The sequence below is a fragment of the Episyrphus balteatus genome, chromosome 3 (genome assembly GCF_945859705.1).
Source record: "Episyrphus balteatus chromosome 3, idEpiBalt1.1, whole genome shotgun sequence".
Taxonomy (NCBI): domain Eukaryota; kingdom Metazoa; phylum Arthropoda; class Insecta; order Diptera; family Syrphidae; genus Episyrphus; species Episyrphus balteatus.
In genome coordinates, this window is record NC_079136.1 from 24830887 (window position 1) to 24848638 (window position 17752).

A 17752-nucleotide genomic window follows, 5' to 3' on the forward strand; every position below is an offset into this window, starting at 1 on the left:
CTAAGAAACACAGAAAAACTTTTTTTTTTTTTACAAAAATGTATGGAATTTGATAGAGTTAAAGGTCAAATATAACATATGATATTACACATTTTGGCCAGTAAAAATAATATTTTTAGTATTTCTAAGCATTTGCGTAGGGTTGCCGAGTACTTGCCCGTATTTTTGACAGCAAAAGATGAGAGCAGAGTTTATCTTTTTAGTCCATATAAAAATTGTAGGTACTCTGTTGTTCCAAAAAGATTATTTTATTTGTTTTTTTTTTCAATTTAAGTAGGGTTGCCATATCCCAACATTCCTTATTTTATATTTTTAATTTTTTCCTTATTTAAGCTTTCATTTGACATTTCAAAAATTGTCTTACTTGATCATGCTACAAATATATGTAATAAACCATTTTTTCTTTTAAAATAGGGTTGCCACATAGAAGTTCCCATTTTAAAAGTTTCAACCCTATTTTTTTCATTTTCTCAATCAACTTGTCTTCCATTTGACACCTGTTTTACCCTCTATCGGTATAAGCTAAGTCGTTTGACGGTCGCCTATACGTCTTTTAAACTATTTTTACCCTGTTCTACATTTATAGCTATAACTTTTTTCCCACAGCGAATTGAGTCTTGGCGCCATATAAACAATTGATCTACGCAAAAATACCTTTCCAATGACATATGACACATCGTTATTGGTCTCAGGGCCAAAATTACCATTGTCCTTTCCAATAGATATTAAAGATAAAGATACTGTGAACTACAAGAGCAAGTACGTGCGACCCAGTCGTGCATTTTATTTTTAGTGTTTTTCGAAATTTGTATCCATTAAAAAACTATATATTTTTACAAAACGGCTCTAACAATGAGAATAACCATTAATGAAATCATGGAGCATATTTGAAACAAAGAATAATAATGACTGGCCAAAGTTCAAGGCAATTAAAATAATTTATATATACCGTACCCCAAAAAATCCTCATAATTTTTTCATTTCTATCTAAGACTAAAACTTGAAGGAATCTCCTTCGCACTCAGATCATTTATAATTAAATTTAATGCAGATTTGTGTGTTAAGTGCTGTTTTCACCTCTTAAAGAACTTAATTCCCATGCTTTCTCAACACAAAACATAAAACCCATTAATTTGTTTTTGTGAACTATATACTCTGGTAAATCTGAAAACAAAAAAAAACATCTTAATAACGAAAATACTCATCGTCAGATATAATCTCTTTCACCATCCATATCTAATTGTTAATTCTTGAGGAAAAAAAAAGGATTTCTTTTTGCTTCTTTCATAAATATATAATGGCAAATGGCAAGTGGGTAATTTGGTTAAAGAATGATTCCATTTGCTTTTTTGGGATTGCGGCCAAGTTTTCTTCTAATATCATTTTGGCTTGGAACTGTGAATCTTTTGTGTGATTAAAATGACGCCCACTTTTGTCAATGACTTGTAAGTTCTTAAAGAAATCAAAAGAAGAAAAACACAAAAAATATAAAACCCTCAGACAGACATAGAATTTCATTCGTTCTCATGTCTTTTGGGATTTTCATTTTACTTACAATTAAGTAGTTCTATTTGGTTGGTGTTATTGTTGTCTGTCTCTTAATTTAGGTTTTAACACAATGATTTTATCTTGTTGTTAGCTTTGAAATAATTTTTTTTTTGTGTAAAAAAAAACTTTTTTAACTATGAATTTCGTGGAACATAATGTCGTTCAGAAGTTTTTCATTTATTCATGCTTAAGCAGGTGTGACTTTCAGCCAATTGTAAGAGTTTTAGTTTTTATGTTTCCTAAGTTAAATAAATTACAATTTAAATTAAGGGTGAGATTCAATTTTTTTTAATGTTTGAATAAGGTGAACAAGTAAATCAAAACTTGTCGGTTGCTATAATAAAATAAATTAAAACAGAACGCATTTTACTTATGAGTTTTTTAAGAAAAATCTGTAACACACTGTCTGTGATAAATAATTTTTTAATTTTATATACTTGGAATGTAAGATAAAACCATAAAACACTAATTATTTTGGTCGAAAATAATGTTTTTTTATTTAGCTTTAAAATTTGTTTATAAAAAAAATGTTCCACATACACCACAGTGACCTGCGTTGGCAGTTCTGGAACAGTTTCTGTTATATTAAACATTGATTGACTTTTTGATTTTAGAACACATTTACAAACAAATTTATCACCCAAAGTTATATTAGCAGTTTTAATTACGTAGAATACACCTTCTAAGGCATGTGTCAGGGTTTTTTAAAATTTTATTTCAAGAAACAAAAAAACATATGCAATGTAGTTACCTTTAAAATGATTTCATGTACTTTAAACTCAAACAGTTTTTCAGGGAATAATTTAACAATAAAAAAAAAAACCTTTTTAAACGTTTTTGACGTGATAACGTCTTATAAATCGATGAACCATGACAGCCACCACAAAAAAGTGACGCCATTTTCTAACGTTACACTCTCGCATTTTCGCAGTGCGGCAAAAAATTTCAATACAAAATTAAAAATAAACTATTAGAAATGCAAAAATCTTCTATAGCTTATTTGAAAGATAATAACCTAAAGCTTTATCCAAATGAAGGATTTTTAAAAATTCCGTCATTTAAAAGGGTAAACAGGGGTAAAACGGAAAGATTAAATTCGGGCTAAAATCTAAACGCAAAGTCATAGAGAGTTATAGATAGATAAAACTAATTTAAGAATAACTGCATTTAAGAAAAAATTCTAAAAAATTTTGAAACTAAGCTATAACGTTTTGTTTGAACGTTATACACGTGTTGGGGCTATGAAAAAATGATGATTTTGGGTAAAGGAAATTTTTTTTTGACAATTCTAAAGATGCCAGGTGAAAGATGAGGGAAAAAAAATTAGGCATCTGATACGGATTTTTTTTAAATACTCTGCGTTTCGAAATATGAATTTTTTAAAAACACCTTGTTTTTTAGGGGTATTTTTGGGTAGTTTTTGATTTTTAGCTTTTTTTTGGAGCGTTCAAAAAATCTCAAACTTATAGGACATGTAGGTTTTGGCCTTATGCATACAACTTGGAATCGTTTAGTGAGTTTTGACTGAAAAACGGAAGAAACAAGTTTTTAAAAGATACGTTTTTTGACCGTTTTCCATCGTTTTTTAATTTTATCTTTTTTTCTTTAATAGATACAAGAATAAAGTATATGGAGTAATGGTAGATCATGTCTACGACTATATGTGTGCGTTTCAATTATTTTCGTAAGCACAATTTTGAGATAACGGTTAAATAAAATTTTAGAATTCAATAGGTTATAACTTTTGACCAAGAGCAGATAGAAATTTTATTAAACTTTTATGAGCATCCTGATACAATTACCTTTCATTTGGTATATCACACATAACTGTAGACTAACTACAAGCTACACAATATTAAATCAAGAAACTTGCGAAAAACCTCAAAACACCAGTGGAGATCTGTTGCCCCCCGAACAGCCACCAGTGTGGGAAGTACCGTAATCTCAGTCTGGAAATTCGACATGGTTGACTTTAAAAAATTCTAAATTCTCTTGTAGGCATCTTTGATACGTCATATGGAAGGTGAAATAATAAGCTTTCACATGGTATATTATATTTTTTATAGGTTGTCAAACAAAAAAATTGATTCCGTAGCCTGAGAACATAAAAATAAATGTTTTTTTTTGCTTTTTTTAATGAAATTTGATCGAGTTCAAAAAATTCTAGCTCTTTTTGTAGATGTCTCATAGACCTGATCGATATATATATTGAGCTAAGACAATAAGCTTTCAGGTGGTAAAAATTTTTTTATAGGTTGTTAGGGAAAAAAATGGAATTAATGAGAAGATAAAAATTCATGTTTTTTTTGATTTTTTTTTTGATGAAAATGATTGTTTTCAATAAATTATTTTTATACTTTTTGCGCATTGTACAAATTTAAAAATGGTTTTATTCTTAAGAAGAAATACTTGGCTTTTAGATTGTATAATTTTTTTTGTAAGCTTTTAAAATAAAAAAATTAATATAATGAGAAAATAAAAAAGTATTTTTTTTAGCTTTTTCTTGGAAATTATGATTGTTTGAAAAAAGTAAACGCTTCAATTGACTCATTTTAAACAAAAGCACACAACCTGTTTTCTGACGACGTTATCACGTAAAATCATCGTCCGTAAACCAGACAACCTCTTTTTATGTTAGATATCTATCTTTTATTACGTTAATATGAATCAGATACCCATTTTACCATAGTTTTGCTTTTATTTTATTTTATTTGATTTGGTATCTGTTTGTTGTGTTTGCTTTTATTCGATAACCAAGAAGGGTCCAAATCGAGAGAAATTTGTGAATATTGCAACCAATTATATTAACACTATCAAAGTGGGTGTCTATGGTGTATACGCAACATTTTTTCTGTTTCAAACGCTTTGTAGTGTTAGTACAAAAATCATATCAAAATAATAATAGGTAATTGTAATAATAATATAATTGAGGTGCTAAGATTGCGTATAAGAATAATGTCTAACAAATGTAGTTATCTATTTTTTCCAAAACTTGTTGGTTTTTTTTTAAATAAAACACAAACATTTCTTAAAAGAAGTTTCATTAAATTTTATTTAATAGTTTTTTTTTTTCTTTTAAAATTTTTATCAAGTCAACATTCTTATAAGCTAAGAATATTTTGTCATTTTTTTTTTTTATTAAATTAAAATAAAAATCTCTTTAATTCTAAAAATTCTATACATAATTCTATAGAAAAATTATTTAATATATATGTATCAATATATATTTTATTTAAATTTACAATCCCAAATGAATGAGTTAAGAACAAGAGATCACTTGAATAAATAATTTCAACTTTATTTTATATAATATAATTTTTTTTGTATAAACTTTTTTTTATTAAAAATAAAAATTATTTCAATAGTAATGAGAGATGTCACAGCAATCCAAAGTATTTTTCATTTTCATTTTATTTAATCATTGTTTTTTTTTTTTAAAGTAGCTTTACCAGTATTGATTTTTTTTTTTGAGAGGGAAAAGCGTATAATGTTTCCCCATTTTTTGTATGTGGACAGAATAAAATTCTTAGAAACTTTAACGGCATTAAACGTGGGTTGGGTATAGTTAGGTTTTTATATATGTATTTTGATTTAAATTTATGAAACAGAATTGTATTCTCCGTTTCCGTTCGTTGTAATCTCATGAAGGCCGACATGGACCTTAACTGTGCTATTTGCAATTGGCTTAACTGGTGACACAGGCAGGGATACTGACGAATTGGATTCCTTTATGGAAGGATTTTTATTGCTACCAGTTCCGCGTAGAAAATTCATTTTCCGCCTTGTTCGCCAGCGAATTTTATCCGAAAGGCTTTCTAGCGTCTTGCTGGCTGGTTTGCGGGACGAATTCCTCAACTCTACACGACTATTCGTCGAATGCGGATCCCGACGGATAATACTGGAGAGTTTCGGTCGGCGAGTTGTGCTCACCGAGCCGTTATAGTGTATTCCGCCGCCAGGATGACATCTCAGTTCTTGCACTCTCAATGGTGTTCCCGCCCGTTCAATGCCCGACTTGGGGAACACGTCAGTCTCATTGTCTGAGCATCTATTGCTCATGTCCAAGTTATTGTCTGTCCACTCACCTGAGTCCAGTGACAACTCGTCACTGGAGACAAGCTGTGCCGGTAGGTAGCCCTGCGGTCGACGCATCTCCTTTAACCGGTACGACGACTGGTGGTGATGGTTGTGGGCAATTTCTGACTCTAGCAGCGAATTGGCATCATCCAACGAGGAGACCTGCGATATTTGAGTGTGTAATTCTCCACGATGGGTGGGCACTCCGGCCATCTTTGGCGTGCTATTAACAGCTGCTGCGGCAACTGCGGTTGCAGATTGCAGCACATAACTGTTTGTTGCAAATACATCGTTCTTGCTGAGCGAGGTCATCAAGGTCGACTGGCTACTGACGGACACACACCGCATGCGGTGGGCTCTGCAACTATTCCCATTCGTCCTCACACTATCCTGCAGAGAAATATGATGTGGATCACGACATTGCAATTGGACTACTCTATAGGAATTATAATGATCGATTGCATTGTTATTCACCGTTGTATGCAGACGCATCGAACCGTTCTGACGCAGCAGAGCGCTGTAATTGTGATTTGTGGTCTGGTATCGTCCAGTCAGGCCAAAGTGACGGGCCAGGGTAACCTATAAAATTGCAAAGGCGCAAGAGAGGTAGGTTTACCATTAGTGGCGAGACTGTGAAATGCTGTGCTATGCACTGAGTTTATGTATAGGTACCTTAAAAGCATCCCTGAACTTGTGACTCATGATGTTGTAGAGCAATGGATTGATACATGTCGACAGAAAGTATATGACGCCAGAGATGTATGTTAGGATGGAGTAAATCTCATTGTATAGTGGGGAGGTGTCACCGATGCTGGAACCATAAACTGCCATTAGTCGTTGGGCGTGATGTGGCGCCCAACACAGGAAAAAGGCAACTGCCACAGCTACTGTAAGGAAAAACAAAAAAAAAAAGAAGGATAGAATTATTTTTTAAGCTGAAACAGAAAAGTTGTGTTTTTTTGAAAATGGAAAAAAATGAAATTCAAGCATTTAATAGAGAAACACCAACGGGTTTTCGAAGTGAACTTTGACAGTTGATAAAAAACTTCCCACAGTTACGTTGTACTAAAATGCATATAAATGATGCGTTGGATTAAAAAATAAATCCTTAGCCCAGTAGCGAGAGTAATGGAAAATGAAATTGAGTATGACATGGTTGCTGAATTTGTTTGGTGATTATTTTTATGGAGGGTAGAGTGTGTCTTTTAAAAGTTTACTTTTCGTTGCATTCACAACGCATTTACAATTGGTATGAATGTAGTGAATGGTATTTTAAGTTGAAGGATTAAAAAGGCAAACAACAAGCCGGCTCAAATATTTTCACTGGTATTTCAATTGTAAGGATTTTTTTTTGTTGCAATTTTAATACACTTTGTGATAAACAATTCCTGGAAAAAATTAATCATTTCCTGAAGAGTAAAAAAGTTTGAAGGGAGTTCTATAAAATACTATTCAGGATATGGGGGTTTTGGGTATTAAATACTGAAATAAAATGGTAAATTATGTCACTTTAAGTTATTTGTTTGATCTGTTAAGAGGATTCATTGGGTTTTTTGTATCAATTTAAATATTGGTTTAAAAGAAACTGTTAATTAATTTCAGGAAAAATGTATCCTTTTTTTACAAATAAAGTAAATAAAAGTTACGACTGGCTTACACCTACTTGATCTTATGGTAAAATAAGCTTTAATGTTAAACCTTTTACAAAAATGAGTAATAATTATAATTTGAGTTTCCAAGGATTTAAGCAATATTAAAATAAGTAATGAAAAATATATATATAATTTTTGTGTGCAGTTACTTAAAACCCGACTTAAATGATTTTGAACACGGAATAAAGTATATCATTTGCTTTCTTGCATAATGCACGGAATTACAAGAAAAAAAAAATGGTTTTGAGAATCTTTAGAAACATTCAAAAAGAAAAAAAAATTGTATGCTTACAATTTTTTTGGAAATAAGAGATGCCATTTTTTAAAAACTATAAATCAAGACTTTAAAAAATTATTTTAGTGAAAATTCATCAACTCGTTTTCAAAAAAAAATTGTTGAAACATACTAAAAATATATCTAAAAATGTGGTTTTTGAAAATCTTACAATTTTATTCAGTAAAAAATAACTAGGGTATATTGATCAATACCTTAAAGAAAAATTTGAAATAAATTGAAATCCCCTTTTCAAAAAATTGATATAAAAAAAAAAAAAAAAAAAATAATAATAAATTATTATTTTTGGGAAAATAAATATACTACCTATAGGTATTTATGTTTTGTATATTTAATATTTTTTATAATTTATAAGTAAATAAATTGGTTAAAAATTTAACTAACTGAAAATCCTTATTTCTCGACTGAAATGGTTTAAACAATCTTTAAACAATCAATTTTAATGATTTTCAAATGTCATTTTCAATTTTTCAAAGCTTCAAAACACATAAAAATCCACAATGAAATGTAAATTTGCTCAAAGCCAAATAAAATTCAATCCCCATGAGTAATCTAAAACCAGGTGAAACATAAGGCAAAACATGAATACTTTTTTTTACCTTACCCTCTGTCGGCACACGGGTACGAATTTGGCAGGACAAAAATAAAAAAATTACCATTTTTCAAAAAAGTGGTCACAAATAAGTCTCTTTATAAGGGTTAGAATATATTTTTTTTGCAATTGTGAATACAATAGGTATTCGAATTCCTCAGAAGATTCTACATCAATTGCATAAATATATGATTCTCTAAAAAATATTGAGACCGAAAAAATTTCTAGCGACATGAAAAGTATAAAGCAAATTAGCACCCCGTGTGCCTATCACGTCACAAAAAAAGAGGTTAAACCTGAATAAAAATAAAAAAAATAAAAAGTTTTTTTTTCATTTCTGAAAAAGAAGATCACTTAAATCAAAAAGTTGTGGATAATATTTTTTCAAACTGATTAAAACAGTTATTGTTATTTTCTGTTCAGATGTTGATTTTATTTTTTAACTCTTTAAAATGTTTTCATAAAAGTTTGTTAAATATTGAATATTTAAATACTAATTTTTTTTTCTGAGAAACAGATACATTGTCAACGTGCATTAATGCAAAACCAAATAAAATTAAATTTAAAATCGTTGGCTAAGAGGAGTGTTAATATAACTTATTGAATTTATTTAAAGATAAGACTCTTTCCAATTTTTAAATTATTGTAAAAAGAGCAAAAACGTTTTCCACTTTAATAGGACAAAATTTTATATTTTTTGTCTTTGAAATAGAAATAATTTTAATGAAGAAAAAAAAAAAACAAATAATTTTTTTAAGAAATTGCATTGACATAAATATATCATGATTTTCAAACAATTTTATAGTTTTAAGAACAGAATAAATCCAATTTTTTACGAAAATGACTTCAAAGTTGTCATATGTTTATACTTTTTAGTTTTTCGCATAATTTTCAAAATTAGTGTTAACTTTCATCATTGTCATGTGAATAAAAACTTGTTGTCCACATGTTTGTCATTTGTTTGCCATACTTAACCATTTCATTGGTAAATCGCATATTGAAAATATTTCGTTTTAAAAATTCTACTAAACTACATCAAGATAATTTATGCCCAAAATGAATTTTCTGTTAAAAAATGCATGCTTTTATTTCGTCTTCTATTAATTTGTAGTTCTAATCAAATCAATAACTGGAATTTCGTAAGTGTAGCATTTTTGCAAGGTATTTTGATACAAATTCTTTAATTTACTATACTTTCTCTAATAAAAGGGAATTTCACCTTATTTTACGTGTTGTTTTAAAAATTCACTCGGTAGCAATAAAAAAATTAAATATTATTTCTCGGTAGCTATATCAAATGTCACCTTTACCTACACATAACTCTTTGAGTTATATACTGGCTTTAAGCGGATTTTTAATAGTAGCGAAATTAATAAATTGAGGTACACATTTTGAAATTTTCAGCTTAATTTTTCTTCGCAATTACCTCTACAAAGAAACTGCAATTTCGCAATTTTTGAAAAGTTTAATTTTCTTAAATATAATTCCTACGCTTTATATGAATAAATATTATGTTAAATTTTTAGATTCAATAGTGAATTCTAGGAGTTCCTTAATTGAATCCTAAATACCTACCAATCTATTAATCACACAATTAAAGCACTGAATTATTTTTCCTAAAATTTAGCACTCTCCTTTGTGAAGTTTTTTTTTTTTCAAATCTCAAGTTATAAAAACAGGACCAAGCACAAAATTTTCAAATACCAATTGGATCTTTATCAAAACAAATAATGATTATAACCCACAGTTAAAGTGTCAATTACCGCATCAAATTATCTACCCAGACGATTTTGTGTTTTTCTTTTTTTTTAGTCACACCAGAATACAAAACATAAGCTTCTTGTTCAAAATTTATTTGCACAAAATGAAAATAAATCACCAATAAATTGAGCGAAAAATAATATATTCAACCACTTTTCAATTTCATAACCTACACGAGACCAGAACAACAGATAAATAGAAACAAAAAAAAAAAAAATATCCTTAAATGAAAAACATTCTCATTCATAAGAAATATAATACAAAAACAATAATAACAAAAAAAAAAAAAGAAATCAATTCCCAACACAGAGCACAGACAGCTTAAAGCTAACAAGTATCCTCGATAAAGGATAACAAATGGCTGTGAATAAAAGAAAAAAGACCAACTCTATGAGAAAAAAAAGAACATTGACACTCTGACAATTTCAGGAAATGTTTTTCTTGAATTAAAGGAAAAACAAAAAAACAAATTAAATAAAACCGAGAAGGCAAGCCTGTAAGGCAAAATCAGAGAATAATAATTCTTGAGAAATGATTCCCTTGACGGAGACAAAGTTTTTATTCACACAAATGTATAAACACATTTCCTCATCATCAAGAAAAAGTCTAATCAGGATCAGAGGTCAGGACTATTTTTCATCAAAATAACCTCGATTTTCTCCAAATAAAACTTTTCTTAAGTGGTTTGTTATGCTACATATCAAAACAAAGTTCATTTGGAAAAAGAAAAAGAAACGGGAAGATTGATGAGCTGAATAATGAGCACCTCGAAATAATGTAAATCTTCCAAGAAACAAAGGTAGAACATCAAAAATTAAAGAAAAGACGTGATGAGCTGCCCCAGTAGTTCTGAGGGCATTTTATCCTTGTTTCTTCTTAATTCATCAGAAATTACCTTGTTTATCCTTTATTCATTTGAAATGTAAATTAAAAGAAGAAAAAGCACGAGTGGATAATTTCCTTTTGAAGAAAGGACAAAAAAGAAGATTTGTTAGCCATTTGGGCAGTCAGGAATAAAGACAAAACAATTAAAAAATGATTTTTAATCATAAAAAAAGCTTTGATAAAATTTTCTTAAAACAAAATTTTAAAAAGAACTTACAGCTAACATAAAGAAAGAAAGGAAGAAATTGTTGTTACTTAACTGAATTATATAAAAGTTACAGGATGAATACATTGTGATTTTAAGTACCTATAATTTGGAAAACAAGTTAAAGATTTGAATTAATTTCTTATGGAAACTCCCAATTTTGAACTAAAATTTTTTGATGATTATAAACCAATTACTCAAATGTGCATTAAAAAAAAATTTTTAAAGAAAATTAATTATAAAAAATATTTTCTATTTTAAGACTTATCACTTGATTTTTTGTTTATACCTTTTTTGGAGCTCAAATTCATTTAAATAGTAATTTTATTCCTTTGAAGAACGTATTTAATGTTTGTTAATTTAATACCATTAATTTAATGAGAAATTTAAACAGTTCGTACGTCAAGCCTAAAAATATCCTATTTATTTGCTCTCATCTACATATTTTTTGATATCAAAAGAAACTATGAATAATAAAATGTTGTTGTTCATATTTTGAATTTGTTATGAAAGAAAAAGTTCTACTTTCTAAATAAAAGTGAAAATAAGTTTGTAAATTCTTTTCATGCTCTACAAAATCAACTGAGCATATGAAATATATTAGAAAACCTTTGTAACTTTGAATCAAAAGTTTTGTTTAGTTCTGAGGAACTAGTTGAAAATGAAAATAAGTTATGGTGAGGAAAATTAACCATAGAATTCTTTTGATTGATATGGACGTAGAATTTCATTTTCTATTATAGGTTCAAAGAGCATCAAAATCCTGCTTTTGTTTTTTTTTTAACTACATTCAAGGTCAAGAGTATGGGAGGAGGTGGACGGTTGATCAATCTGGAAAATTAATGTTTTTGGGATCTGGCACACATTATTTAAAGATAATTTTAAATGCTGAATCGAATGCAACCAAAGACAATACGATACGATCACTGAAAAATTATAATTCTTTTTATGAAAAGTTAAATATTTTTTAGGAATATTATTTTTTAGTAAAAGTTTTTAAAAATAAATGCACGCTAGTAAAATTTGGCACTGTTGTTTTAATTCAATATACAAACAAAGATTCACGAAAGTCGTTTTAATTCTTTGTTGTTACAAATAGAGGGATTTTTAACCAGTTCCGAAACACCTTATGAACCTTATGAAGAAAAATATGGCTCAAATCCATTGGGCATTGGTCCGAGAACCAAAGGAATTAAGTCAAATATCCACGTTCAGAGGGTGTTTTTTAATACTGATTTATTCATACTAACTTGTAGAGTAGACCCGTGTTTTTGATACCTAGAGCTTCATTGCGGAAGGCCTGTGCAAAAATTCCACGGAATCAAAAATTCATTTCCCAAACAAATTAACTTTTTTGTTGAAAAATACATAATGAATGAAAACAATTTTTTTACAAAAAACAAGTTTGTTGAAACTCGATTAACCAGGATAGTCGGGACCGAGTCCATTACGGATAATCGAAAATCCCGGATAAAAGAATTTTTTTTTATCAGGAAAATATTTATATGTATTTATATTTAAGTTTTTATTAAAAAAAAAAACGAAAACAAACAAAAAAATATTACTTACATAAAACGTAAAAATTCATATTTTTGTTTGAACATATGGGTACATTAGAATGTCTCGAGATCATTTACGAGTATTATAAACTTAAAAAATTTGCCGGGGTGATTTTACTCGTTGATTTTCTTAAATTGAATTAATGTGAATACGGTGAATTAGCAGTATATCCTGATCTGTACTTCTAAGATAATTCTACTTTTCAAAAAAACTACGAAAAAAAAGACTCTCTTCAAAAATTCAGAGTCGTCACTCAAGTAAAATTTTTTCTCAAGCACAAGTCTGAGATTAGTTTTTTGAGTGTTTGTATCCTCAGTTGGTATTTAATAAAAGAAACCCTTAGGTTTTCTTAACGTAACAAGTAGCTTAAGTTGGCCAAACGCAAGAGCAAATTTTCACTTGTTTAAAATTTTTACTTGAGTGACTTCTATGAATTCCGCTCTTAGCCTTTTGAACATTAGATAAAAAATCATATTTTTTAAAGAAATTACCTGCTGCAAGTTTTCATAAGTACCATAAATGATTTATGATTGGGTCATATGCACACAAAATAATAAATGCTTTTACTTGAAAAGTTGTAAAGTATGGACTATTTTATCCACATTTTGTGCATATCAAACTAGGTTATACTTATTAATTTCATATTGCTAGTATTTAATATTTTTTATGCATACGGGCCATTATTTTACCAGCTTGTCTATGACCTTTTTGTTTATTATTATTGATGCTTTTGATCATAACCTGTTTTTAAACGTGTCGGTTACTAAAAATACTTTAACCTCTATGGGTTTAAAATTGAGGCTGTTACCGTTTTTTTTTTTTTTTATTAAAATTTCTATTTTTGGCCTTTTTAGTTTGAATTTAGCACTTTTTTCAGTTTTTAGCTTTGAACACGTACGTACACCTCCAAATTTTGAAATTGTATAGGTTTTTTGAAATACAAAATTGTACATAAAGCGTAGAAAACCATAATTAGTAGAAAACGCACAAATGGAATATTTGCAGAAATACTTGTCGATATAAATTGTGAGCCGAAGCTTGTCAAGGACTCAATCTTTCAACTTGGTTCGGTAAACTACCAACTGCTTTAAAATCGTGGAATCAGCAAAAAAATGTATCGAAAAGTTACCTGCACATACGTAATTTCTCTTCGACAAGGTTAAATTTCTGGATTAGCTTCGTAGAACACTAATTAAAAACAAATCGAAATCTCATATATGTACATTTCTATGAACATGCATTACAGCCTTCATAGAGGATTTTGCGAGGATTCAACCCAATGAAACTTTTTTTAACTTAATTTTCAGTTCTCTGGCAGTATTCCAAATAATTTGCTATTAAGAAATTTTTTAATTAATAGTTCCAAGAATTATCTACTTTATCAAAAAACTACTTTACATGTCCGTCCAGTCTATTTCAGAAAGCAAATTATTCCCAACCTCACACCGTCAAATCCTTTTTGGGCAAATAATTACAAGAGTTGGGGTACAAGAGCTTAATGTACCTTTTTAAAAGAATTAATTAGCAAGAAAAAGGAAAAACGAGCAGAAAACTCTCTTTTTAAACCTATCCAAAATACATCAATTTTACTAAAATTCGTAGAGGTACTTTGCTTAACATGAAAAATTTTATCACAAACCACTACGTAGAAGGAATAACTCTTTAATGCTGCTTAAAAGTTAGTTTTGGTCACTGTTGAAAGGAAATTTAACTTTGAATCATTCATCAAACAAGGACTTATCCATCTTCAAACCGCAGTTGAAATTCAAAGTTCTATGCTTTCCAACATCCAATTGTATTTGAAATCATTCATTAAAATAGTTTTATAAAATTTGTTTAAAAAGTTTCAAAATCACCTAAAAATAGGATACTTTATTACAAGTTCTAATTCCCAAAATATTCTTTCACTTAAAATAGAACAAAACCACACTTTTAACTTTTTCTTCCTCAACCTTTAACTTTCTCCTATAGGACTCATCTTCCTTATCCCAAATATCAATTTTCTTTTCAACTTGCAAATATCCTACACCTAATTGATATCCAATTCAAAAAGCAAACCAGTTAATATTGTTTGAACATCCCACAGAGTGCCATTAAATTTAACATAATCCCTTTTTACATTGCTCTGCTTAAATTTATATGTAGTTTTATACATAGATAACCCCCCTAAAGCTATACCGGACATTGTGTAAACCCTTATTTATTTAAAATTTGAATTTCCGCCGCGTCGGCTATACTTACCATTCTACTATAGCATTTAGGTATTTATATAGGCAAGGTACCTACCCAAATAGATTACAACCAAAGGGATAATCAATTTGAAAACACCACAAAGTATACCTACCTTTTTTGGTTTTTGATTCATTGCTTTTACGAGGTATTATAAATGTTGGTACGTTTTGTGGACCAATTAAATTTCATTCATATTTTTACGCTTGCTTGGCTTTATGGGGCAGAGTAAAATAATTATTAAGAGGTCTTGAATATAAATACATAAATAAATATACGCTGTCAAACAAACGATTACAGTTAATTCAATTTATTTTTCCAACCATGATTGTGCAAAGAAATGGGGGCTGAAAGTTGTTCTTACAATTTAATTTATTTTTACGCAGTTGGGTTTTTGTGAAGTTTTGTCGATTTTTAAAAGGTTGTATTTTTGGAAGCTTCTATATTTCAAAAGATTTGGAATTGTATTCCATCTTTCTCAGATATCATCTCAGATTTCCCTGTTTTCAGATCCAAGAAAAACCTTAGCGGATAATTTTACATCTCGCAGATAAGTGAAGCACACGAAAAAGTTAAACAAAAAGTTTGTTTATCCAATTCAGAACAACTTTTACCATCACCATTAACATCTTTTTTTTTCATTTTGATTTCCGAGAAACCCTTAAGGTTCAAATATGGGAAAAGTTGTGTTGTTTCCTGATACGGGTACAAACTATTACGTTCTAAGTTGATTTCTATGTCAGTCGATAAAATGTAGGAAGTCAATTTGACTGAGTGTTGGTTGGCATTTAAGAGTAAAGCTTCTCCTCCTCCACACTCTTTGAATAAATTTTGTTTGTTGATTGTATGTATATCAGAGTCAAGTATTATTGTTTTGATGCCCTTTAGATTGAAGCTTGTGTTCGAATAGTTAAACACAACAAACATAAACAAAATGCATTGTTATGTAAGAAGTTTAGCAAAAGTATTGTGAACTTGTGTATTTATTTGCAAATTGAACTTGTAGCTCCAGACAGATCACGATTAAGAAATCGTGATTTCAATATAGTAACAGCAAAAACGAAGTAAACAAACAAAACCGACGACATTTTTTAAACAATATGTCCATGACTCGTAAATTATGTTATTGGATATAGGGGTAATTGTTTTTTATGTCAAGCTAAAAGTTATTTTATTAAACCTTTTTTTTTTGTAGAAAAGAGTGATTTAGTATTTAAATTGTGATTTTCTTTTTGTTTATTTACATGAATTGTCAGGGCTTATTAATGTTATGAAAAATTTATGTGTATACGACTTCTGACGTGATGTGATATTGTGTGTTCTGTACAGACCTTTTAATTGGAAAAATGTTTTTCTGATATTGGTTGGGATAAATGAAATTTATAAACGATGTAAATTTACAGCTATTAAATGAAGAAGCTGTATTTGTTACATGTCATATATGACAAGTAAACAGATTTAAAAATACGTGGAAATAAATATCGAATTCAGATTTGCAAGGTAAGCAATTTTTGTTGATTGGATCGACTATAGTTATACGTCAATGTGACCTTAAAAATAATTGGTATTACCAAATTCTTAACTAACCTTTAGGAACTGCAACCTATTAGCAATCTATTTAAGAGGTTAGAGAATGGTAGGTATACAAAGATCAACTCGTGTAAATAATTGCTCAATAATGAAATAACTAGCAATAAGATTTTTCAATTCCAAAAAAAAATTACGCATACGCCCCAGTGACCGCCTTGTTCTCTCTAATATAATCACTTATTAGATAAAAAAAAGTTCACTTTGTAAATTCATATTAAAAATATCCTCATTTTTTTTTCTTTGTGTACATATTCTTTATTTTAAATTGAAATAATGTAACTTGTTAATGTATCCAAATTATTTACTATTTATTGTATTTAAAATTCGTATTTCAATTTTTAATGGCGATTTTAAATTGTATAATAGAGAGTGAATTAATTGTGCCTTAATCAGTTAATTTATTTTTCTATGTGAGTAAAGTAGTCTTTGAAGTAGGGACGAGTGCGGCACAGAGGTCCTCCATATTAAAATGAAAAATAAGAAACTTTTCTTAAAACTAAAATGCAATATCAAACATCGTTTTTTACTGTCTATAAGTTTACCAGGGTATTCTCAAGAGATAAAAATAAAGTTGTGTTTAGTGCCCCTTACCTCTAGTAAATAAATAGTAATCAAAACGAAAAGTAAATTAAAAGCGGCTTAACTGACTTCAGTCTATATCAAATGACTGTATTATTTAACAAATCAGTTTCAATTGTTTTTTAATAGTTATTTAATAGTTAGGGCTATTTTCTATTAAAGCAGTTTTTTTAAAATTAATTTGCATTGCTTTTACAACAACCTAATTAAAAAAATTTGCAATTTAATTTTTTAAAGCTTTAAAAATCATTTTGGGTTCTTAAAGAAACAGAAAACTTTCAAAAGAAAAAATTGTGGCAAAAAAAAAATTATGAAACATTCTTAAAAGAATATTTTCATTATAATTTTATAACAAAAATTTATTGAATCTTGAAAAATAATGTAGAATTTGTTTTACAAAAAAAAGGAAATATCTATTTAAGTGATTTTGACCTCAAAACGACTTATGCGATTAAATTTCTAATATTGAAAAGAATTTTAGAATTTTTTCAATACAGTAGAAAAATATAAAAAAAAAAATGGTACCTACGCCAAAAAAAAGGAATATTAATCGACACATAAAAACAAAGTTTCAAAAAAATTTAGGTTTCGTTTTTCAAAAAAATTGTTTTGAATTTTTTAAGCAATCCAAAAACTATTATTAATTTTTTTTGTACGAAAGTTTCCGAAGAAATTGGTTACGTCGATTACGAAAAAGTCGGACATCAAGACAACGGTTCTTTTGAAGGTACCAACAATAACTGTTTTTTATATTAATATTAGGACCTTTTTTAAAAATG

At 28.8% G+C, this 17752-nt stretch overlaps 1 protein-coding gene across 3 annotated transcripts in view; it reads right to left on the reverse strand.

Moving 5' to 3' along the window:
* Positions 1–4821: 4821 nt before the first annotated feature.
* LOC129915978 (neuropeptide CCHamide-2 receptor-like) overlaps positions 4822–17752 on the reverse strand; it is a 109490-nt gene continuing 96559 nt past the window's right edge. For 2 of the 3 annotated variants that reach the window (XM_055995719.1, XM_055995718.1), the window contains 2 exons: positions 6298–6512; positions 4822–6204 (listed from right to left, as the gene is read on the reverse strand). In XM_055995719.1, coding sequence (XP_055851694.1) covers positions 5146–6204; positions 6298–6512 — 1274 coding nt within the window. In that variant the 3' untranslated portion in view covers positions 4822–5145. The remainder of the gene's footprint in view (positions 6205–6297; positions 6513–17752) is intronic. The other variant, XM_055995720.1, reaches the window with a different exon arrangement.